Source organism: Myotis yumanensis, unplaced genomic scaffold, assembly GCF_028538775.1.
Source record: "Myotis yumanensis isolate MYYU_CA2020_CCGP unplaced genomic scaffold, mMyoYum1.0.hap1 SCAF_23, whole genome shotgun sequence".
Lineage (NCBI taxonomy): Eukaryota > Metazoa > Chordata > Mammalia > Chiroptera > Vespertilionidae > Myotis > Myotis yumanensis.
In genome coordinates, this window is record NW_027223774.1 from 8,573,670 (window position 1) to 8,598,495 (window position 24,826).

General features: G+C 52.2%; 2 protein-coding genes across 2 annotated transcripts; both read left to right on the forward strand.

The window, feature by feature from the left end:
- Positions 1–1,208: 1,208 nt before the first annotated feature.
- LOC139000330 (sialic acid-binding Ig-like lectin 13) lies at positions 1,209–8,813 on the forward strand. Its single transcript, XM_070402563.1, has 8 exons — positions 1,209–1,227; positions 3,144–3,197; positions 3,262–3,645; positions 3,846–4,066; positions 4,303–4,360; positions 4,591–4,638; positions 6,493–6,741; positions 8,716–8,813. Exons 1-8 carry the CDS (start codon positions 1,209–1,211, stop codon positions 8,811–8,813), a joined length of 1,131 nt encoding a protein of 376 aa, XP_070258664.1.
- A 7,044-nt stretch (positions 8,814–15,857) lies between these two features.
- LOC138999623 (sialic acid-binding Ig-like lectin 8) lies at positions 15,858–24,658 on the forward strand. Its single transcript, XM_070401794.1, has 8 exons — positions 15,858–15,891; positions 15,956–16,336; positions 16,536–16,814; positions 17,279–17,326; positions 18,964–19,212; positions 19,875–19,992; positions 20,309–20,405; positions 24,065–24,658. Exons 1-8 carry the CDS (start codon positions 15,858–15,860, stop codon positions 24,248–24,250), a joined length of 1,392 nt encoding a protein of 463 aa, XP_070257895.1. The 3' UTR covers positions 24,251–24,658.
- Positions 24,659–24,826: the final 168 nt, after the last annotated feature.

Below are 24,826 nucleotides of genomic sequence, written 5' to 3' on the forward strand. Positions count from 1 at the left end.
TACTGGAAACCTGAGGGCACAGTAGATGGTTGTTGGATGAATGACTGACTGACTGAAATTTCCTCCTTTTCCTCATGGGAAGAGTTGACAATTCTTTCCTCTCAGATTAACACAAACATCTTCCTGTTTCCCAGCAGACAGACTGATGACGTGGCTCCCCGTGAGACAGGTGCCTGAGATAGGACACCCCTGTGATGTAGGCAACTCACTTGCTCTCTCTGCACCTCTGTGTCTTCTTATGCAAATTGAAGAAGTGGAGCTAGAAGACTTCGCAGATCTGATGGCCTGCGGGTTATAAGTTCCTCTTTTGCATACGGTTAGATTATCTGAGGTTTCTTAGTGTCTCTCCTTCCCATTCATCTGCAAATTGGAGGAAACTGGAAACCGGGGTGGCCCAGCCCTTCTGACCACAGAGATGCTGTAACTTGGTCCTTTGGTCCTCTGGGGAGAGAGTGGGCTGGCCAGGATCAGGGATCCAGGAGGGGGCTGCAGGCAGGATACCTGCTGAAAATGCAGAAATTGGTGTTGGTGTGGGAGTGTCTACTATGCATGCTCAAGCCCTGCAGCTTCCCTCCCCAAAGGTCACAGCTCTGACTCCACTCCAGGTTGTGGGTAATGGTTCTGCGAAAGGCATATTATGGGATGGGCAGATTCTTGAACTTGAATGGGAGGAAACAGACTGTAATTGCTTTCCATATGTAGAAAAATTGCTTTCCATCCTTAAGAAAAACATGTGCAAAGCCATCGTATGAAGGGTAGCATGTTGGGGTGATAAACATAAAGAAAAACAAGGACAAAATTAGCTTTCAAGTGAGGCCAGGGGCTCCTTTGGGGATTTGGGGTGTGTTGATAAGGATTGGGGGACCCAGGAAGAGGTCCCCCACAACATTCTATTTCTTTTTCTTTTTTGTAACTAGCATCCTATATAATAAAAGGGTAATATGCAAATCAACAGAACAGTGGAACGACCGGTCGCTATGATGTGCACTGACCACCAGGGGGCAGATACTCAACACAGGAGCTGCCCCCTGGTGGTCAGTGCACTCCCACAGGGAGAGCACCACTCAGCCATAAGCTGGGCTGACACCTGGCATCTACAGCGGCCTGCCTCAGGAAACAGATCTGTTCCCTTGCTGCTACCTGGAAACAGCAAGCTGCGTGATGGCTACTCATCTACGGTTTATTTATAAGCACACTTTATTGTAGCGATGTCTCAGCCTGGAAGTGGTGAGAGCAACACAAAGCAGTGTGTTGTGGGCAGTGTGTTGTGATGTTGCTGAGCTGATGTCCTGTTCTCCTCCTGGCCATCTTCCTCTCCTAGATTCTGGTTATGCTTGTAAGGGCTCAATGGTATGCAAACAGCCATTTATTATTATTATTACATTATTATTACTAGAGGCCTGGTGCATGAAATTCATGCGGGGGGGGGGGGCGGGGGGGCGCAGTCCCTCAGCCCGGCCTGCACTCTCTCCAATCCAGAACCCCTTTGGGGATGTCCGACTGCCGATTTAGGCAGACATCCCTCTCGCAATCCGGTACTACTGGCTCCTAACCGCTCACCTGCCTGCCTGCCTGATTGCCCCTAACCATTCTGCCTGCCTGCTTCATCACACCTAACCACCTCTGCCTGCCTGCCTGATGCCCCTAACTGCTCCCCTGCCAACCTGATCACCCCTAACTGCTCTCCCCTGCAGGCCTGACCCCCCTAACTGTCCTCCCCTTCCAACCTGATCCCCCTAACTGCTCTCCCCTGCTGGCCTGATCACCCCTAACTGCCTCTGCCTTGCCCCCATCTCCGTGGCTTTGTCCAGAAGGACGTCCAGTTTATCAGGTCTAAATAGCATATTACCCTTTTATTAGTACAGATTATTGCAGTGGTTCTCAACCTTCTGGCCCTTTAAATACAGTTCCTCATGTTGTGACCCAACCATAAAATTATTTCCGTTGCTACTTCATCACTGTAATGTTGCTACTGTTATGGATCGTCATGTAAATATCTGAGATGCAGGATGGTCTTAGGCGACCCCTGTGAATGGGTCGTTCGACCGCCAAAGGGGTCGCTACCCACAGGTTGAGAACCACTGGATTATTGTTACATTATTATTAGTTCAATCCTCTCCAGAGGATATATTTTTCCATTGATTTTTTTAAATTTATTGTTGAGAGTATTACAGATGTCCCTCTTATTCCCCCCATTGCACCCCTCCACTCGGTTCCCATCCAACCCTAGGCCTTCACCACACTATTGTCAGTGTCCATTGGTAATGCATATATGCATACAATATCTTTGGCCAGTCTATTCCCGCCCCCAACCTCCCTTCTCTCTGAAATCCTCATTTGTGTCTCCCACTGGACAGAGACTCTGGGGCAGCGTCCAGGGCTGGCGTGTGGCCTTGTGAGCGGAGAGTGGAGCCCACCATGTGGATGCTGAGGGAGGAAAGATCACTGGACTCTTCAAACTACCACCCCCCCGAAGCTTCCCCCATCTCCCATGTTCCCATCCCTGGCTGGCTGACCTCCACAGACATCTGCAGCCTGTGACTAGGGCATCTGGCCCACTTTTACTTTCGCAGAAAATGACCTCTGAGGGGAAGGGCATGCCGGGGAAGCAGGAGGTGGGCTGAGGGCCTGCCTGGGTGTGATTTGACGCCTCTCTCACCCTCCCTGGCCTCCGGGTTCCCAGGAGTGGAAGTGTGCAGGGGTTGGGTGATCTTCAAGGGCTGTCTGGGTCCTGATGGTGTCAGAGCCCGACCTTTCTCCTCTGCTGAAGGTCACTGTTCTGGTTTCATGCTCATCTTCCTGTGCTGCCTTCTGTCAATCTTGCAACATTTATTCTAGTTTCTCAGAAATGAACCCTGAGAAACACAATTCCCCAGAGGGAACTTGTTACCCTGACCCCAGGCAGGCTTCTGTGGGGCTAAGAGGGGTGGGGGCACGAGGGCCAGAGGGCACTCAGGATGGATAAAAAGGGCTGGTCGCCCAGGTCTCTGGGCTGTGGGGAATCCTCCCCGCTCTGTGCAGAGGGGTTGAGCTCAGGCACTGAGGTCCCTCTTCTGTGGACAGGGAGGTCCTGTGCTGCTCCCCAGCTTTCCTGGTCTCTCTACAGGCCCTTCCCACTGTCTTGCTTCTCTTTCCACCCACAGGAGCCCAGATGCCCTCAGAGATGCTGTGGCTGCTGCTGCCCCTGCTGTGGGCAGGTGAGTGCCCAAGGGGAGGAGGCCGGCAGGGCGGGGGCTGGGGCTGACCCTTGTTTCCGTACAGGGTCCCTGGCTCAGAATAATAGATACAGACTGAATGTGCAGACGCCTGTGACGGTGCAGGAGGGCCTGTGTGTCCAGGTGGCCTGCAATGTGTCCTACACCCAGGATGGATGGGAAGACTCTACACCAGCTCACGGCTACTGGTACCGGGGAGAGGCAGGTGCACCTGACAAGGTCTTAGTGGCCACAAACAACCCATCTCATAAAGTGCAGGAGGAGACCCAGGGCCGATTCCACCTCCTCGGGGATCCCAAGACCAACAACTGCTCCCTGGACATCAGAGACGCCAGGAGGACAGATGAGGGATTTTACACTTTTCGAGTGGAGAGAGGAAGTATTGCGAAGTTTTCTTACAGAGAGAGCAAGCTCACCGTGCAAGTTACAGGTAAGGAACGGGCTTTAGGAGAGGCCTCGGGAAAAGTTCACGGTGGACCCGGGCAGGGCTGGTATGGTACCCCATCCTGGGAGGGGGTCGGGGTACAGCCTGTTGGGCTGAGAGGCAGGAGCTGGACCAAAGCTGAGGCTTCTCTCAGGGCCGCACCTGAGACCCTCCCTCCTGATCCCCTGTCTCCCCCTCCTCACCAGCCCTCAACCACACACCCAACATCCTCATCCCGGGGCCCCTGGAGAGCGGCCTCCCCAGGAACCTGACCTGCTCTGTGCCCTGGGCCTGTGAGCGGGGCACGCCCCCCATCTTCTCCTGGACGTCAGCTGCCCACAGCTCCCTGGGCCCCAGGACCCGCCTCTCCTCCGTGCTCACCCTCACCCCACGGCCCCAGGACCACGGCACCAACCTCACCTGTCAGGTGCATTTTCCTGCCGCTGGTGTCACCGTGGAGACAACCATCCAGCTCAGCGTCACCTGTGAGTGCTGGGTCGGAACAGCAGGTCCCTGAGGGTGTGCAGAGCAGGAGGGCCAGGCAGGTGTGCTGGGTGTTTGTCCTGGGGACCTGGCTGTGTAAGGGACCTAGAGCACAAAGCCCTGTCCCTCTTGCATTTCTGTTGCCTCTGGGGGTGGGCGGGTGCCACCTACACCTGTCAGGTGACCTTGCCTGGGGCCAGGGTGACCACAATGAGGACCATGCACCTCAACATGTCCTGTGAGAGCTGGACCAGGACATGGGAGTCCCTGATGGGGGTCCCGAGGGCAGCAGAGATGGAGGATGGGGACCTCAGACAATGGGTGCAGGGTCGTGAACCTGGTTTGGGAAGGGGTTAGGGGGATGCCTGCTCCCACCCTGTCCCCATTTAAGCAGCTCCTGGGGACCCAGAGCCAATGTCTGCCCAGCCCTCACCACTGACTTTGGTCCACCTTGTCTTTCTATCCCAGACTCTCCACAGAACTTGACCATAACTGTCTTCCAAGGAAGTGGCTCAGGTAGGAGGGAGCCCGTCATGGGCTGTAGGGAGGAGGGCCTCTCCTAGGTCAGGGCAGGACAGGGCCAGTCCTTGCCTCATCCTGGACTCACCCCGTGACCAGACACCCCCACTGGTCCCTCTTCTTCCTCAGTCCCTGTGGCTGGTTTCCAAGCCCCCTGCTACCTGTACCAGGAGAACGAGGCACCCTCCACATGGCTGAGCTGCCACTCGAGGCCCCTGTTCCTCCATCTCCTGACGAGTCCTCCAGGCTCAAGTTTTCATTTTCCTCCAATAGTTTAACTTGTGTATTTTCCAACAGGCAATATAGTCACACTAGAGGCCTGGTGCACAAAATTTGTGCACAGGGTAGGGTCCCTAGGCCTCCCCACCTCCCCGCCTCCTCCTTCCCTCACTCCCTCAGCACCAGGTCATCTCCAACACTGGTCGCCTGCCATGTTCTGTGCCACCCTCTGGTGGTCAGCGCACGTCGTAGCAAGCGATCACACTCCTGCTCTCCCAGTCGAACTCCTGAGGGGACAATTTGCATATTAGGCATATATATATATAGTCTCTCTCTATATATATAGACTAGAGGAGGTCTGGTGCACAAAAATTCGTGCACTGCGGTGGAGGGGGTCCCTCAGCCTGACCTGCCCCCTCTCACAGGCTAGGAGCCCTCAGGGGATGTCCTACTGATGGCTTAGGCCTGCTTTCTGGGAGGCGACTGGGCTGATCAAGGGAAGGCAATGCCCCCATCACGCCACTGCTGCTGCCACTGCCAGCCCGTGGTGGCTGTGAGGCCTGAGCCCTGGGCCTCGCAGCCACTGTGGCTTTGTCCAGATGGACGTCTGGATGGACATCTGGAAGATGTCCGCCCTAATTAGCATATCACCCTTTTATTCGTATAGATGGGCAAAAACGGAAAGGCACTGAAGTCTGTCCTCAGATGCCTGGTCACCTCCCTGGAAGTGTGAGGCTTGGTTTTGTTCACTTGAAGGATCTCACAGGTCCTTCACCATCCTCTCCGTGCCTGTGCAGTATTCCACAGCATGGCTGGATTCTGGTTGTGTGCACATCTTTTTTTAAAAAAATATATTTTATTGCCAAAACCGGTTTGGCTCAGTGGATAGAGCGTCGGCCTGCAGACTGAAGGGTCCCAGGTTCGATTCCGGTCAAGGGCATGTACCTGGGTTGCAGGCACATCCCCAGTGGGAGATGTGCAGGAGGCAGCTGATCGATGTTTCTCTCTCATCGACGTTTCTAACTCTCTATCTCTCTCCCTTCCTCTCTGTAAAAAATCAATAAAATATATTAAAAAATACTTTAAAAATATATTTTATTGATTTCAGAGAGGAAGGGAGAGGAAGAGAGATAGAAACATCAATGATGAGAGAGAATCATTGATCGGCTGCCTTCTGCACGCCCCCTCGACTGGGGACTGAGCCCCAACCCGGGCATGTGCCCTTGGCCAGAATTGAACCTGGAACCCTTTGGTCCATAGGCCGACCCTCTACCCACTGAGCCAAACCAGCCAGGGCTGCATGCACATCTTCTAGTAACAGAGACCCAGGGCGTTCATCTTACTCTGCTAACCTCCACACTGCAACGAATAATCTGCCTCCACTTTCACAACCCTGTGTGTGTGGGTGTCTGTGGGGTCAGTTCCTAAAAGTAACACATAGCTACTAGTACTTCACACGTTCTTTGCAAGTTTGATGGAAGTGGTCAGGTTGTTCTGCAGGGAAGGCAGACAAGCCTGCGGTCCCAGCAGCCAGAGGCTGTGTGTCTGATCGTCTCCTCCGCTCTCCTCCCGAATCCTTCCGCTTCCTCTCCACCTCGTGGTCACTCTGACCCTCTGTCTCTTCTTCTCCAGCACTCACAGTCCCGGAGAACGGCTCGTCTCTTTCGGTCCTGGAGGGCCAGTCCCTGCGCCTGGTCTGTGTGGTCAACAGCAACCCCCCTGCCAGGCTGAGCTGGGCCAGGGGGAACCGGAACCTGAATGCCTCCAGGCCTGGGATCCTGGAGCTGTTTCCAGTGCAGGTCGGGGATGAAGGAGAGCTCATGTGCTGGGCTCACAACTCTCGGGGCTCTCTGCACTCCTCCCTGAGCCTCTCTGTACAGAGTGAGTGCCCCAGTGGATGGGGGGGACGGGAAGGGGGGGACGCTACAGGAAACCAGCACCCCCTCCACCCTCACAGTCCACCCTGCAGCCCCTGACCTTCAAAGAGGAGGTCAGCTCTGCTCTGGGCTCAGCTGTGAGAGCCCGAAATTTCCCTGGGAATGAAAGTGCCCCTGCCCTCTTCCTGCCTGGCCAGCGCTGTGGGGGTGGGGTGGGGCCGGGAGGGAGAAGCCCCTGTCAGCTGCACCAGGACAACTAGGCACCCTCCACATGGCTGAGGCCCCTGATCCTCCATGTCCTGATGAGTCCTCCAGGCTCACATTTTCATTTACCTCTGAGAGTTTAATTTATGTATTTTTGAACAAGCAATATAGTCACATGGCCAATAATGAAGAAGCACTGAAGTTGGCTCAGGCCAGGTAACTCAGTTGCTTCTAGCGTCGTCCCAGTGCCCCAAGGTTGTGGGTTTGATCTCAGGTCAGAGCACACATGATAATTAACCAATGAATGCATAAATAAGTGCAAAGGCACATCGATGTCCCCCTCTCTCTTTCTCCCTTTCTCTCTCTCTCTCTCTCTGTAAATCAATCACTAACAAATCTCCCAAAATGACATTTCCCTTAGAGTAAAGGCACTAAAGTCTGCCCTCAGATGCCTGGTCCCTCACTCCACCCCCTCACCCCACCCCTCAGGTAGTGAGCAGTGTCCACACGCTGCTGTGAGCCTTGGCTTGTTCACCTGAAGGATCCAACAGGTGCTTTGCCATCAGTAGGACAGACGTCCCCATCCCTTTCCATACCTGGGGTGCTGTCCACGGCACGGACGGACTCTGGCTGTGTGCACACCTTCTTCTAATGGAGAACTATTATTCAGGCAACATCGTTCTTAAGTTGTTGTCTGAATAATAGTCTCTTGTATGGATGTATGGATAGTCCAGTTCTTCTATTGATCAGCTGATGGACCTTTGGGTGTTTCCGCTTTTTGGCAGTTATCATACTGCTGTGAATATGGTGTACATTTTTTGCCCAAACATGTTTTGTGTTTTTGAGGTCATGTACCTGGGAGTGGAATTGCTGAGTCAAATGGTACTTTCTATGTATAAATTTCCAAAGAAATTCCAGACTGTATTCCACAGTGGCAGCATCAGCTTTCATGCCCACCAGCAAAGTATAAGGCTTCCAATTTCTTTCTTTTTTAAAATATATTTTATTGATTTTTTACAGAGAGGAAGGGAGAGGGATAGAGAGTTAGAAACATCGATGAGAGAGACACATCAATCAGCTGCCTCCTGCACATCTACTAGGGATGTGCCCACAACCAAGGTACATGCCCTTGACTGGAATCGAACCTGGGACCTTTCAGTCCGCAGGCTGACGCTCTATCCACTGAGTCAAACCGATTAGGGCAAGGCTTCCAATTTCTCCACACAATTACCAACATTGGCATTTTCCTTTAAAAAAAAAAAAAAGACTACTAGTGGGTGTGAAAGGCTACTTCAATGTGGCTTTTATTTGCATTTCTGTGATAATTATGATGCTGGTTATTTTATCGCGGAATTATTGTTCATTTGTACATCACCTTTAAAGAACTTTTTATGTCAAGTCTTCTGCCCATTGTTTGATAGTGTTCTTTGACTTTTTGAGGTTGGGTTGTCGGAGTTCTGTATATGGGCAGGATACTAATCCTTGTCTGATCTATAACTAGCAAATATTTGTTCCCATTAAATGGGTTGGCTTTTCACTTTCCCCATAGTTCCACTGATGAACAAATGTTTCATTATGATGAACTGCAACTTAAGCATTTTATTTTCTGTCCTACTGCTGGGGTCAGGGCAGGGTCTGGGGTGAGGGCCCAGGTGGTCCCGCATCCAGTGATGCAGGAACATCTAGGGAAAAACGTCTACATTCCTACTGGGAGCAGAAGGAACCGGGATTGCGGACCAGCAGGTGACTCTGTCCTGGTCCCTCTTTCCTGCAGGATTATCAGGACCTGGGGCAGAGGTGATGTTGGTGGCCATCTCGGAAGCAGCTGTCAAGACCCTGATCCTCCTCCCCTGCCTCCTAGTCCTCATGTGAGTTCAGATTTGAGGAGAGGAGGCCTGGGGAGGGCAGGGGGCACAAGGCCGAGTGCTAGACCAAAGACCTGGATCCTGACGGTTCAGGGGCAGGGCTGGCAGGAGGTGAAGGGGTGCTGGGTAAGGACTCCATACAGACAGTCCTCATGAATGCCATGCCAGTCAAGTGCCCAGGGTGGGAGGTACCTGCAGTGGTCAGGAGAGTGTGGAGTCAGAACGTCTCTCTCTCACTTTACTCTCTTCTCCACCACTTGGCAGGAAACAGGGGGTTGGGTCTGCTGCCCACTGGACCTGATGCAGTCAAAGTGACAGACACTGGTCTCCTCCCTCAGAGGCAGGTACCACAGGATGAAGGCACTGAGGCCAAAAGGGGGCATGAAGGATGCAGACACAGGCTCAGGTTAATCGCTCAGGTGAGTGATGGAAGTGTCTCACCGCCCAACATCCCACTGGCACTTCCTCAAGGTCAGCCCCCAGGATTGCTTAAATTGAGCTGTCACCTTCTCCAAAGCCACTTCTCTTCTGGGCTCCCCATCACAGTTATGACTTGGGGGAAACCCTTGTCTAAGGCCAGGTCTGGGGTTTGGTTCTACATTTTGCCTCCCATCCCTTCTCCCCAACCCATTAAGACTTGTCCATCCTTCTTCCTAATCACAGCCTATATTAATAACCGTCTCCTCCTCGTCGTGCTGGGATTGTTCCTGTGGCCTCATCTCTTCCCTGGGTCCCCGAGCCCACCAGCTACCTCTCTCCAGACTGTGTTTCCAGAGACATATCGCCCACTTCCTGCACAGTGTGAACAATGATGCTTCTTCTCCATGGCCAGAGATGAGGTGCAACCACCTCAGGCTGGATTTGAGGGCTCAGCGTGGTCTGTCTCCTGCTGGACTCTCCACTAGATTCTATTATCTCCCTTCATCTCACATCATCTCCACATCTGGCTGGACCAGGGCCTTTGTGACTCTGAGATTTTGCATGTGCAGTTCCTTCTGCTGAAATGCCCTTCGCTCCCCATTCCTACATCTCCAATGGATGATCATTCTTCCTGTCCAGTTATAAGTCACTTCATTGTACATGTGTGATTCTTGTAGGTTTTTGAAAAAAAAATATATAGTCCTTATTTTAATGACTCTTTAGCAAGTATGCCTGTACACCTACATGGTTGTGGATAATGGGGATGCAACTATGAACCAAGCCTCAGAAATCTCTCTCACCCAGAAGCTGTCATTTTGGAGACAAGAGGATAGAATTAATCTATATTAATAAAAGGGTAATATGCAAATTAGACTGGACGCCCTTTAGGACAAACTCATGGTGGTGGGTCAAGGCAGAAGCAGTTAGGGGGATCATGTCGGCAGGGGAGAGCAGTTAGGGAGATCAGGCCAGCAGGCAGGTGAGCGGTTAGGAGCTAGCTGTCCTGGAGTGTGAGAGATGTCCCCGGAGGTGTCCTGGAGTAGAGAAAGTGCAGGCTGGGCTGAGGGACATCCCCCCTCCCGTGCATGAATTTCATGCACTGGGCCTCTAGTAATCAATAAATGAAAATATCAGAGCCTGTACGATGGTCATATGTGTGTATGGAGGATTCATGTAAAGAATGGATCAAGTGACATGTGGGGGGAACAATTTCAACATCTGAGAGTATAAACTGTGATGTCTGAGCCTAGACTTGTTGCTGGTGACAGAGCACACTGTGTGTTGCCCTAGAGGAGATTAACAGGGAAGATGGGGAGCAGTGTCCCAGCTCTGAGGCAGAAGCAGCCTGGTGTGTGATGGAGACAAGACTCAGGCGTGACAGACCAGGGTCACCTGGGAGGGGAGACCCCTGGAGGGAGGTGCAGACCCCATGGTGTGCAGCCTAGTGAAAGCTTGCAGCAAATGCAGGAACCTGGAAGCCATTGATCTGATCAGAGATGTGGTTGAATGTTCTTTGTAACAGGATGCCCATGGCCGCTCTGTTCAGAATAGACCACGGCAGCCAAATAGTGATGGGGGAGAGCACCGAGGGCAGGAGGGGATAGTGGTTGAACCAGGGAGGTGAGGTGGAGAGCGAGGTTTAATTTCTGGATATATTTCAAAGTTCAAGTTGACTGAATTTTCCTAGGGTTGTGGGGATTGAGGGTGTCAAGGGCAAGGGTGGTGCCCAAGTGTTTCCCCTGAGCATCAGAAGGGATGGTTGTGTTGGATGGACACAGAGAGAATAATTTTGAGGCTGATGTTCATTCTGAGAAGACACTTCATATCCAACTGGGGCCGTCAGTGAGAGAGCTGGTGTGAAGGTCTGCAGGTCAGGAGAGTGGTCCAGACAGGAGAGGTGAACATGTCAATGTGAGCTGATGACAACAGGTGAGGGAGGAAAAGGACTGATGGCACATAGAGAAGAGAAGACACAAGGAACACATTGTCATTGGAGATCCTGACGTAGGGGTTTCAATGGTTGGAGGAAAGGGTATGAAGACATGATTGGAGCAACTTCAGAAATGTATTGGAGGAGGGGATGTCGGAATAGTGAGTCCAGACAACCCTTTGAGGAATTTGCCTGCAAAGAGGAACAGAGGGATGGGTCTGGTGAAGGAGGTCTTTTCTCGACTCCTCCACTGCGTTCTCCCAGAGGTGCTCCATGAATTCCTGCCTATATCAGTTTCCTGGGGGCCATTGTGACAAATTCCCACACACTCTGTGCCTTTAAAAAAAGGAAATTTAGTCTCTTAGTTCTTGAGTCCAGAAATACAGGTAGGGAGTAAAAATATCTTCTCCTTCTGCCCTTCTAAGTGTTTGACAGAGACCTCAGAAACAAAGAAAGATTGGGTGCCACATCTTGGGGTAACATGTCCTACACCCCATCATGTGTAATGGGTTCCATTGTGTAGAAATCCGATTTGGTTGGGATGAACTCAGTCCAGAGGCTCATGGAGAGAACCCATCCCTAGCTTCTCCCAGGTGCTGCGGTGCTGGCTGTCCTTGGTTTGTGGCTGCATCACGGAGACCTATCTCCTGGTCACATGGCCTTGTCCTGCTCCATGTGTAGAAACTCACCTGCTACTTCTATCTTGGGGACACTTGTGACTGGATTCAGGGATCAACCTTCATAATCTAGGATGCTCTTCATGTGAATATTCTTACCTTAATCCCATCATCAAAGTCCCCTTTTCCCTTACATGGCAACATTTTGGGGTACCAGGGATTAAGACCTGGGTGTCTCTGTGTGGCCACTATTCAGCCCTCTGCACTGTCCATGTGACCTTTTGCAATCCTTGAATGTCCCCATCTTCCTCTAACCTTGTTTTCTCTGCTCTTTCATGTCCTGATACATTAGTGGCTCACCTCGTGAGTGACACATATTTTAAGAAACAGAAGCTTGCTGTTTTGTAAAAGTTACTATTAAGAGAGCTAAAGGCCCGACTAGTGTGGGCCAGTGGTTGAGTGTCCACCCAGGAACCAAGCAGTCTCTGGTTTGATTCCCATCCAGGACATATGCCAGGTTTGTGGGCTCCATCCCCATAAAGGGGCACGCAGGAGGCAGCCCAGGGATGAATTTCTCCCCCGTCAATATTTTTATATCTCTATCCTGCTCCCTTCCTCTCTGTCTGAAAATCAATACACAAATACATACATGTGAAACATCACATAAACAAATTGAAAGACAAAAATCACACCATCAGTATACTCAGAGAAAGTATTTAACAAAATCCAACATCCATCCTATGTAATAAAAGACAAAAAGGGTAATTAACCATACCTCCGCTATGCTTCCCATTGGCTAATCAGCGAGATATGCAAATTAACTACCAACAACGATGGCGGCTGACAGCCACGCAGCTGAAGCGAGCAGGAGGTTTGCTTGCTCCAGTGATGGAGGAAGCCAAGGTTCCCCACCTGCTGTGGCCCGGCTCTGAGCCCGAAAGCAACTAAGTTTCAATTATAGAAGCTAAACAAATACCTGCTTTCAGCTGGCCACGGCCTCAGAGCTTAGAGCGCCAGTGACGGCAACAGAGTTTCAATTACAGAAGGTAAATAAATCCCAGAATTAAAAAAGAAAAAGGAAAAAAGGAGAGGCTGGGAGCTTCAGTCACCCACCAGCCTGAAAACGGCCCTTAGCGTCTCACCCAGTCTGGCCAGGCACCTCAGTGGGGACCCCTACCCTGAAGGGGGTGTGACCAGCTGCACACAGCCATCAGCCCCTCACCCAGACTGGCCAGGCACCCAAGTGGGACCCCCACCCTGATCCAGGACACCCTTTAGGGCAAACCAGCTGGCCCCCACCCAAGCACCAGGCCTCTATCCTATATAGTAAAAGGGTAATATGCAAACTGACCCTAACAGCAGAAAGACTGGGAATGACTGGTCACTATGACACACACTGACCACCAGGGGACAGACGCTCAATGCAGGAGCTGCCCTCTGGTGGTCAGTGTGCTCGCACATGGGGGAGCCCTGCCCAGCCACAAGCCAGGCTGATGGCTGCCAGTACAGCGGTGGTGGTGGTGGGAGCCTCTCCTGCCTCCTCAGCAGCACTAAGGATGTCCGACTGCAGCTTAGGCCTGCTCCCCGCTGGCAAGTGTACATCCCCCGAGGGCTGCCGGGCTGCCAGAGGGATGTCTGATTGCCAGCTTAGGCCCAGTCCCCTGGGGAGCAGGCCTAAGCCAGCAGGTGGTCATCCCCTGAGGGGTCCCAGACTGTGAGAGGGCACAGGCCAGGTTGAGGGGACCCCTCCCCGAAAGTGCACAAATTTTTGTTTACCGGGCCTCTAGTTTTTAATAAAAACTCTCAGTAAAGTGGGAATAGAGTGAACATATCTCAACATGTTAAAGGCCATATATGATAAACATACAGTCAACATCATTCTCACTGGGCAAAAACTAAAACCATTTCCCCTAAGAACAGGAACAAGACAGGGATGTCCACTTTCACCCCTCCTGTTCGACACAGTACAGGAAGTGCTAGTCATAGTGATCAGATAAGAAGAAGAAATAAAAGTCATCCAAATTGGAAAAGAAGAAGTAAAACTGTCATTATTCGCAGATGACATGATATTGTACATAGAAAACCCTAGAGACTCCATCAAAAAGCTACTAGACTTAACAAATGAATTTGGCAATGTAGCAGGATACAAAATTAACACCCAGAAATCTATGGCTTTTTTATACACCAATAATGAACTCAAAGAAAAAGAAACTAAAAAAAGTCCCATTTACCATTGCAACAAAAAAAAAAAGATATCTAGGAATAAACTTGACTTAGGAGGTAGAAGACCTACACTCGGAAAACTACAGGACATTGAAAACTGAGATAGATAGAAGAAGACATTAACAAGTGGAAGAATATACCGTGTTCATGGATTGGTAGACTCAACATCATTAAAATGTCCATACTACCCAAAGCAATCTATAGATTCAATGCAATCCCCATTAAGATACCAATGGCATATTTCACAGACCTAGAACAAACTCTCCAAAAATTCATATGGAATAAAAATAGACCCCAAAAAGCTAAGGAGCACCAAGCAGAGATGAGTGGTAAGGAGCAGCAAGCAGGCAGGTGGTAAGGAGCGAAGGGTCTTGGACTGTGAGAGGGATGTCTGCCTGCTGGCTTAGGTAGGGAGTGGGCCTAAGCCAGCAGGCAGACATCTCCTGAGGAATCCCGGACTGTGAGAGGGTGCAGGCCGGGCTGAGGGACCCCACCCCAGTGCGCAAATTTTGTGCACTGGGCCTCTAGTATGCATGTAAGATCCTTGGTTAATCTCTTCCCTCCCCCCACCTCCATTCCCTCTGAAATCCTCACCATCCCCGAAGGTGGAGGACTCTTAGGGTGGTGTTCCTCACTCCCTGTGTCCCACTGGGAGCAGAGCCTACCCAGGCAAAGCCCCAGAGGCTGGACAGCCCGCCATGCTCTGGAGCAAGGAGGAGCCTGTCCCGTGAGATAACAGTGATGAAGAAAGCCTTCCTGGCTCCCAGACAGCTGTGAGGAAGCACGTAGAGTTTATTCCTTTTGAAATCTGATCATTCCTCTCTGCACTTTTTTCCTCACCACACCTCACTGTGCAGAGAATCCCAGCCTCGGTTTCCCAAGTGTCTCGCCTGTGGGTCTCCCCTTCATGCCCTCGGTGTGTGTGAACACACAGAATCCTCCCGTGTTACCCGGGGGTGAGTGACACCCCACCCCACCTGGGGTCCCACATTGCAGTTCCCTCCCAGAGAGCTCCAGGTCCCAGGACACTTGTTGTGTCCCCACTGGACAGAGACTCTGGGGCAGCGTCCAGGGCTGGCGTGTGGCCTCTTGAGTGGAGAGTGGTGTCCACCGCATGGCTGCTGAGATAAGAATGATCACTGGCCTCTTTACCTGCCCCCCCCCCCCTCACCACTGGCCTCCCCATGTCTCCCATGTTCCCATCCCTGGCTGGCTGACCTCCACAGACTTCTGCAGCCTGTGACTAGGGCATCTGGCCCATTTTTACTTTTGCAGAAAATGACCTCTGAGGGGAAAGGCATGCTGGGGAAGCAGGAGGTGGGCTGAAGTCCTGCCTGGGTGTGATTTGATGCCTCTCTCACCCTCCCTGGCCTCCGGGTTCCCAGGAGTGGACGTGGACAGGGGATGGGTGATCTCCAAGGGCTGTCCAAGTCCTGATAGTATCAGAGCCCGACCTTTCTCCTCTGCTGAAGGTCACTGTTGTGCTCTCAGGCTCATCTTCCTGTGCTGCCTTCTGTAAATCTTGCAACATTTATTCTAGTTTCTCAGTGATAAACCCTCTGTAACACAGTTCCCCAGTGGGAACTTGTTACCCTGACCCCAGGCAGGCTGCTGTGGGGCCAGGGTGGGCTGCAAGAGGGCCAGAGGGCGCTCAGGGTGGATAATGAGGGCGGTCCCCCAGGTCTCTGGGCTGTGGGGTGTCCTCCCCGCTCTGTGCAGAGGGGGACGAGCTCAGGCGCTGAGGTTCCTCTTCTGTGGACGGGGAGGTCCTGTGCTGCCCCCAGCGTTCCTGGTCTGTCTGCAGGCCCCTCCCATTGTCTTGCTTCTCTTTTCACCCACAGGAGCCCAGATGCCCTCAGAGATGCTGTGGCTGCTGCTGCCCCTGCTGTGGGCAGGTGAGTGCCCGAAGGGAGGGGGCCGGCAGGATTGGGGCTGAGGCTGACCCTCATTTCTCTGCAGGGTCCTTGGCTAAGGATGAAGGATACAGTCTGAAGGTACAGACGCCTGTGGCAGTGCAGGAGGGCCTGTGTGCCCAGGTGGCCTGCAACGTGTCCTACGCCCAGGTCGGATGGGATAACTCTACACCAGCTCATGGCTACTGGTACCGGGAACAGGCAGGTGCACCTGACAAGGTCTTAGTGGCCACAAACAACCCATCTCAAAAAGTGCAGGAGGAAACCTACGGCCGATTTCACCTCCTCGGGGATCCCAAGACCAACAGCTGCTCCCTGGACATCAGAGACGCCAGGAGGACAGATGACGGATTTTACACTTTTCGAGTGGAGAGAGGAAGTTCTAAATTTTCTTACAAAGACAACAAGCTCACCGTGCGAGTGACGGGTAAGGAACAGGCTCCAGGAGAGGCCACAGAAGAAGTTCACAGTGGCCCCGTGCAGGGCTGGTATGGTACCCCATCCTGGGAGGGGGTCGGGGTACAGTCTGTTGGCCTGAGAGGCAGGAGCTGGACCAAAGCTGAGACTTCTCTCAGGGCCCCACCTGGGGCACTCCTTCCTGATCCCCTGTCTCCCCCTCCCACCAGCCCTCAGCCACACACCCAACATCCTCATCCCGGGGCCCCTGGAGAGTGGCCTCCCCAGGATCCTGAACTGCTCTGTGCACTGGGCCTGTGAGCGGGGCACGACCCCCATCTTCTCCTGGACATCAGCTGCCCACAGCTCCCTGGGCCCCAGGACCCGCCTCTCCTCCATGCTCACCCTCACCCCACGGCCCCAGGACCACGGCACCAACCTCACCTGTCAGGTGCATTTTCCTGCCGCTGGTGTCACCGTGGAGACAACCATCCAACTCAACGTCACCTGTGAGTGCTGGGTCAGAACAGCAGGTCCCTGAGGGTGTGCAGAGCAGGAGGGCCAGGCAGGTGTGCTGGGTGTTTGTCCTGGGGACCTGGCTGTGTAAGGGACTTAGAGCACAAAGCCCTGTCCCTCTTGCATTTCTGTTGCCTCTGGGGGTGGGCGGGTGCCACTTATACCTGTCAGGTGACCTTGCCTGGGGCCAGGGTGACCACAATAAGGACCATGCACCTCAACATGTCCTGTGAGAGCTGGACCAGGATGTGGGGGTCTTTGATGGGGGTCCCGAGGGCAGCAGAGATGGAGGATGGGGACCTCAGACAATGGCTGCAGGGTCGTGAATTTAGTTTGGGAAGGGGTTAGGGGATGCCTGGTCCCACCCTGTCCCCTTTAAGCAGTTCCTGGGGACCCAGAGCCAATGTCTGTCCAGCCCTCACCACTGACTTTGGTCCATCTTGTCTTTCTGTCCCAGACTCTCCACAGAACTTGACCATAACTGTCTTCCAAGGAAATGGCTCAGGTAGGAGGGAGCCCCTCATGGGCTGTAGGGAGGAGGGCCTCTCCCAGGTCAGGGCAGGACAGGGCTGGTTCTTGCCTCATCCTGGACTCACCCCGTGACCAGACACCCCCAGTGGTCCCTCTTCTTTCTCAGTCCCCGTGGTTGGTCTCCAAGTCCCCTGCCACCTGCACCAGGAGAACGAGGCACCCTCCACATGGCTGAGCTGCCACTCGAGGCCCCTGGTCCTCCATCTCCTGACGAGTCCTCCAGGCTCAAGTTTTCATTTTCCTCCAATAGTTTAACTTGTATATTTTCCAACAGGCAATATAGTCACACTAGAGGCCTTGTGCACAAAATCTGTGCACAGGGTAGGGTCTCTAGGCCTCCCCACCTCCCTGCCTCCTCCTTCCCTCACTCCCTCAGGACCAGGCCATCTCCGCCACTGGTCGCCTGCCATGTTCTGTGCCACCCTCTGGTGGTCAGCGCACATCATAGCAAGCGTTCAAACTCCTGCTCTCCCAGTCGAACTCCTGAGGGGACAATTTGCATATTAGGCATATATATACAGACTAGAGGAGGCCCGGTGCATGAAATTCATGCACTGCAGGGGGTGGGGGTCCCTCAGCCTGACCTGCCCCCTCTCACAGTCTAGGATCCCTCAGGGGATGTCCTACTGATGGCTTAGGCCCGCTTCCTGGGAGGCGCCTGGGCTGATCAGGGGAAGGCAATGCCCCCATCATGCTACTGCAGCTGCTTCTGCTGGCCCATGGTGGCTGTGAGGCCTGAGCCCTGGGCCTCGCAGCCACTGTGGCTTTGTCCAGATGGACGTCTGGATGGACATCTGGAAGATGTCCCCCCTAATTAGCATATTGCCCTTTTATTCGTATAGATGGGCAAAAACGGAAAGGCACTGAAGTCTGTCCTCAGATGCCTGGTCACCTCCCTGGAAGTGAGCAGTGTCCACACGCTGGTGTGAGCCTTGGGTTTGTTCACTTGAAGGATCTCACAGGTCCTTCGCCATCCATAGGTCAGACGTCCCCATCCTCTCTGTGCCTGTGCAGTATTCCACAGCATGGCTGGGTTCTGGTTGTGTGCACATCTTTTTTTAAAAAAAAATATTTTTATTGATTTCAGAGAGGAAGGGAGAGGGAGAGAGATAGGAACATCAATGATGAGAGAGAATCATTGATCGGCTGCCTCCTGCACGCCCCCTCGACTGGGGACTGAGCCCCAACCAGGGCATGTGCCCTGGGCCAGAATCGAACCTGGGACCCTTTCGTCCATAGGCCGACGCTCTACCCACTGAGCCAAACCAGCCAGGGCTGCGTGCACATCTTCTAGTAACAGAGACCCAAGGCATTCATCTTACTTTGCTAACCTCCACACTGCAACGAATAATCTGCCTCCACTTTCACAACCCTGTGTGTGTGAGTGTCTGCGGGGTCAGTTCCTAAAAGTAACACATAGCTACTAGCACTTCACACGTTCTTTGCAAGTTTGAGGGAAGTGGTCAGGTTGTTCTGCACGGAAGGCAGACAAGCCTGCGGTCCCAGCAGCCGGAGGCTGTGTGTCTGTTCCTCTCCTCTGCTCTCTTCCCGCATCCTTCCGCTTCCTCTCCACCTCCCGGCCACTCTGACCCTCTGTCTCTTCTTCTCCAGCACCCACAGTCCCGGAGAACGGCTCGTCTCTTTCGGTCCTGGAGGGCCAGTCCCTGCGCCTGGTCTGTGTGGTCAACAGCAACCCCCCTGCCAGGCTGAGCTGGGCCAAGGGGAACCAGAACCTGAATGCCTCCAGGCCTGGGGTCCTGGAGCTGCTTCCAGTGCAGGTTGGGGATGAAGGGGAGTTCACATGCCGGGCCCACACCTCTCGGGGCTCTCTGCACTCTTCCCTGAGCCTCTCTGTACAGAGTGAGTGCCCCAGTGGATGGGAGAGGGGAGGGGGGTACGCTGCAGGAAACCAGCACCCTCTCCACCCTCACAGTCCACCCTGCATCCCCTTGTCCTTCAGAGAGGAGGTCAGCTCTGCTCTGGGCTCAGCTGTGAGAGCTCGAAATTTCCCTGGGATTGAAAGTGCCCCTGCCCTCTTCCTGCCTGGCTAGGGCTGTGGGGTGGGGCGGGGCCGGGAGGGAGAAGCCGGGTGCAGGAGGTGGGTCTTGGGAGAGGGGCTGGGGCTTGGACAGGGGTGTCCCTGGACGCATGGTCCTTGTTTTTCGGGGGCCGGAGGAGGGTCAGGCAAGCGAGGCACTCCTCTTGGGCACAACCTCTAAAGAAACCTCAGAAACGCAGAGGAACGTGACCACAGTGCAGTGTTTCTTGTCAATAGCGCTGAATGCAAAGTGAACCCCACAATGAGCAAAATGTCCACGCCTCCCATACAGACAGGCTGCCACCCAGCTCTGGGCGCCTCACCGCCTCACCCTGATCTCCACCCCCTGCCCTGTTCCTGTACTTTGCACCCTGCAAAGGGGCCAGAAAACACACGTGTGGGGTCCCTGCTGGGCGTGGGAGGAGGAAAGACTGAGTTCTCAGCGGGGGATCCCCCCTCACCCCATAATCCCATCTGTCTGCAGGGAGAGAGGGGCCATCACCATCATCATCGTGCTCATCATCGGAAGTGATGCTGTGGGCAGTCGGGGGAGCAGGTGCGACCACCTTGCTCTTCCTGGTCTTCTGTGCCGTCTTTCTCATGTGAGCACTGACCTGGGGAGGGAGGGAGGTAGAGCCCTGAGCTGGGAGGGCAGGAGGCTGTGGAATCCCTGAACCTAGAGCTGGAGGGACTCAGCAGGGGGAGGGGGTGCAGAGCCTGAAGCCCGGGCAGGAAGCAGGTCCCTGGCACCTTGGGTGGGTGCCACAAACCTCTGGCTCCGGGGGTGGGGGGCTGCATTCTCAACCTTGGGCCCACCTCAGTCACCCCTCCAGCCTCTTAAGAGAGAACAGAGGAGGGCCGGTCTGCTCACCGCACCCTGGACGGGGGGACTGAAGGGAATCTGGTCTCTCCATGCAGAGTGAGGTCCTGCAGGAGGAAAGCGGCAGGGGCAGCAGCCAGCACAGGGGACACGGGCACGGAGGGTGCAAACGCCGCCCAGAGGCCAACCCCTCAGGTGAGTGACCTGGGCATCTCGCGATTGGCAGTCCGTGTGGACACCTCCCCCAGGAAGGCCCCCTGGGTTGCCCTGCTCAGCATGGCCAAGTTGCTCTCCTCATCTCCTCCTCCCTCTAGACTCCCCACCTTGCTCACAGCACGACAGCCTCCTCCTCTTTTATTTAAGCCAAGAATGGACTTACCTTCTCCCTGTCCTCTCTTCTCCTGCTGCCCCCAAATCCACCAGGTCTCGTCTATTTTTCCTCCTAAGAACAGCCAGCATTGGTCCCCCTCTCTCTCCATCTTAGCTTATTTGTTTTGTTAATCCTCACCCGAGGATATTTTTCTCATTGATCTTTAGAGAGAGTGGAAGGGAAGGGGAGAGACACAGAGAGAGAAACATCAATGTGAGAGAGACACATCTATTGGTGGCCTCCTGCACCTGCAACCAAGACACGTGCCCTTGACCAGAATCGAACTCGCTAGGTTGAGAACCACTGCCCTACACAGAGGGATTGTCCGTGGGCCTCCGGACATCTGCTTGCCCTCATTGCCTGGATCCGAGGCCGGCAAACGTTTTCTATAAAGGGCCAGAGAGCAAATCTTTTTGGCTTTGTGGGCCATACAGTCTCTGTGGCAGTCACTCAGCACTGCCATACACCACCTAGAAATGAATAAGTATGGCTGTGTTCCAATAAAACTTTATTTACAAAAACTGGCAGAGGGTGGGATTTGACCCAAGGACTGTAGTTTGGCGACCCCTGACCTAGAGAATAAAGCCCTAACTCCTCAGTCTGCAGCTCTGTCGATTCTGGCCTCTCCAATGCCAACCTCTCCAGAATGGCCATGGTTAGGGTTAGGGTTAGGGTTAGGGTTAAGGTTAGGGTTGGGGTTAGGGTTGCGATTAGGATTAGGATTAGGGTGAGGTGAGTGAGGCATTCACCTAGAACAGTGGTTGGCAAACTGCGGCTCACGAGCCACATGCGGCTCTTTGGCCCCTTGAGTGTGGCTCTTCCACAAAATACCACATGCGGGCGAGCACGTACAGTGCAATTGAAACTTCGTGGCCCATGCAGAGAAGTAGGTATTTTGTGGAAGAGCCACACTCAAGGGGCCAAAGAGCCGCATGTGGCTCACGAGCCGCAGTTTGCCAACCACTGACCTAGAAGCAAAGCTCAAGGGGATGCCAAAAATCTCAGGAAACAAGACAAATAATGTTTTTAAAAAAATGTTTTTATTGATTTTTTAGAGGGAGAGAAAGTGGGGGTGGGGGGTTGAGAGATAGAAACATCAATGATGAGAGAGAATCATTGATCGGCTGCCTCCTGCACGCCCCACACTGGGGATTGGAGCCCGCAACCGGGGCACGTGCCCTGTCCAAGAACTGAACCGTGACCTCCTGGTTCATAGGTCGACGCTCAACCACTGAGCCACCTCCGGCCGGGCGGAAGTCAATTTTTAAAACATTCTTTCTGTGTTTGCTTGCAGTGAAGCTAAGAAAACAAAATTATAATGAGTTTTGGTTGGGTATATAAATAAAATGTTGAAACTTAAAGTTTCATGCTTTCAGTAATATTTTAGTTACTTTCAAGATCTGGAAGAAGCTGGCCATTAAAAATATGTAGAAACATATGTATAGAGGCACACACATTCTTCCTTCTGCCTCAATCTCCCGTCGGCTCAGAGCGCACTCTTACTAATCTTGGGTTTATATAAATGCTTGGGTATTTTGGTCTCCATGGATTTATTGCATTCATTTTGATTTAAACATTAAATCATTAAAATATCATTTCTCCCTGTTATGAGGCTTTTTTTGCACTGCGTTTCTAATTGGCATTAACTTGCCCTAACCGGTTTGGCTCAGTGGATAGAGCATCGGCCTGCGGACTGAAAGGTCCCAGGTTTGATTCCGGTCAAGGGCATGTACCTTGGTTGCAGGCACATCCCCAGTAGGAGGTGTGCAGGAGGCAGCTGATCGATGTTTCTCTCCCATTGATGTTTCTAACTCTCTATCCCTCTCCCTTCCTCTCTGTAAAAAATCAATAAAGTATATTTAAAAAGAAGAAAAGAAAAAAATTATTTTTTAAATCTTGGGATAGGCAGAAGGATATACCCAAACCAACCAACCAACCAGACAAACAAATAAGTGAATAGAATGTACAAAATAGACACGTATTTTGGGAGAAACGCAGGGTATGGGGGATAGGGAGTGCTGGGGAAATAGCTTATGAAAGTTTTATTATTATTATTATTATTATTATTATTATTATTTGTCGTGGTAAAAAACGTAACATAAGCATACCACCTTAATCATTTCTAAGATTACAACAGTTGTGCAACATATTTCTAGAATCCTTTCCTCTTGCAAAACAGGAACTTGTAACCATTGAACAACAACTACCACTTCCCCCACTAGGTCAGCCCCTGGCAATCACCATACATTCTGTTTCTATGGGTTTCACTTCTCTGGGCACCTCACTGCATCGAGTTTGTGTCTTTTCTGTGACTGGCTCATTTCACTCAGCATCATGCCCTCAAGGCTCACCCATGGTGTTGCCTGTGGCAGAATTTCCTGCCTTTCAAAGTCTTAATGATATCCCGTTGCATCTGTACACCGTATCTTCTTTTCCTCCTCATCTGCTGATGAGTACTTGGGATGTTTCCAGCTCTTTGCTCTTGTGAATAATGCTGCCATGAACACTAGTGTGCAAATATCTCTTTTTTAAAAAATATATTTTATTGATTTTTTACAGAGAGGAAGGGAGAGGGATCGAGAGTTAGAAACATCGATGAGAGAGAAACATCAATCAGCTGCCTCCTGAACATCCCCTACTGGGGATGAGCCCACAACCAGGGTACATGCCCTTGACCAGGATCGAACCTGGGACCCTTCAGTCCACAGGCTGACGCTCTATCCACTGAGTCAGGGCTGCAAATATCTCTTGAAGATCTTATTCTCAATTCTTTTGGGTACTCATAAGTGGGATTGCTGGGTCATATGGTAGTTGTGTGTTTTTTGAACATCCACACTATTTTTCATAGTGGCTACACCATTTCACATTTCCACCTGCATTGCAGAAGGATCCAATTCCTCCATATCCTTGCCAACACTTGCTATTTTTTTTCATTTTGCTTCATTTTTTTTCCAAATTGGGCCTTTATTAGAGACATGTGAGTGTTACATTACCTAAGAATAAAAGAGGTACGCATGGCTAATTCATCTTGATTTGCTCCGTTTTTGATGGTGGCCATACTGATGGATGTGAAGTGACTTCTCATTGATGTTTTGACTTGCATGTCTCTGATGGTTAGGAATGGTGACCATCTTTCCACAGTTTTCTAGCCGGTTGAATATCTTCTTTGGAAAAAAAATGCCTAATTCAAATTCTTGGTCCATTTTTGAATAGTTTAAAATTTTCAATATGTTTTTTTTTTTTTTTTTTAGAGAGAGATGAAGGGAGGGAGGGAGAGAGTGAGGGATACACCCACGTGAGAGAGAAACATCAATTAATTGGCTGCCTCCTGTATATGCCCTGACTGGGGGGTCGAACCCACAACCTGGTTATATGCCCTGACCGGGAATCGAACCGGCGACCTTTTGGTGCATGGGAAGACGCCCAACCCACTGAGCCACACCAGCTGGGCGACTCAGACTTCCTTTTCTTTCCCTCCACACAGGGTTCTCTGAATAAATCCCAGCCAGACAGCCGCCTAGAACACCTTCCCCCACCTCTGGCTGCCCCCTCCTCAGGGAAGAAAGAAGAGATTCAATACGCAACCCTCAAATTTCATCAGATAAAGCCTGGGAGACCTCAGGAACAGGAGGGCGGCACTGAGAACGAGTACTCGGAGATCTTGATGTGAAAGTGGGGACTGCGGAGAATTAAAAGCCCTCTGGGTGGCCCTAGCCGGTTTGGCTCAGCAGATAGAGCGTCGGCCTGCGGACTGAAGGGTCCCAGGTTGGATTCCAGGCAAGGGCCCATGCCCGGGTGGTGGGCTCAATTCTCAGCAGGGGGTGTGCAGGAGGCAGCCGATCCATGATACTCTCTCATCATTGATGTTTCTATCTCTCTCTCTCCCTCTCCCTCTCTTTTCCTCTCTGAAATCAATAAAGTAAAATAAAAAGCCTGAAACTAAAAAACAAAACAAAACAAAAAAACCCTTTGGGTGATGCGTTAAAAGTATGGTGGAAAGAGCACTGGCTTTGGAACCAAAGAGTTGTGAGTTCAAATCCACACTCCGCCCCTTTCCTGAGTAAAGTGACAGACGAGTCCCTGCCTCCCTGTGCCTCCGTTTCTTGCCCCGTGGGACCAGCGGAGAAGCCCCACATGAAAGTTTGTGGTGAGAATTCTGGGAGTGAAAGCCTACCAGAGCACCTGGCTCAATGTGTGGGCTGCACACGTGCTGGGTCCCTGGGCTTTGCACGGAAAGGTCCTACCA

Coding starts and splice junctions, on each gene's coding strand:
- LOC139000330 (XM_070402563.1), top strand. Junction 3,198..3,261: donor GCTGCCCCTGCTGTGGGCAG/GTGAGTGCCCAA, acceptor GTTTCCGTACAG/GGTCCCTGGCTCAGAATAAT. Junction 4,067..4,302: donor GCACCAACCTCACCTGTCAG/GTGCATTTTCCT, acceptor TACACCTGTCAG/GTGACCTTGCCTGGGGCCAG.
- LOC138999623 (XM_070401794.1), top strand. CDS start 15,858: ATGCTGTGGCTGCTGCTGCCCCTGCTGTGGGCAG. Junction 15,892..15,955: donor GCTGCCCCTGCTGTGGGCAG/GTGAGTGCCCGA, acceptor ATTTCTCTGCAG/GGTCCTTGGCTAAGGATGAA. Junction 16,337..16,535: donor GCTCACCGTGCGAGTGACGG/GTAAGGAACAGG, acceptor CCCTCCCACCAG/CCCTCAGCCACACACCCAAC.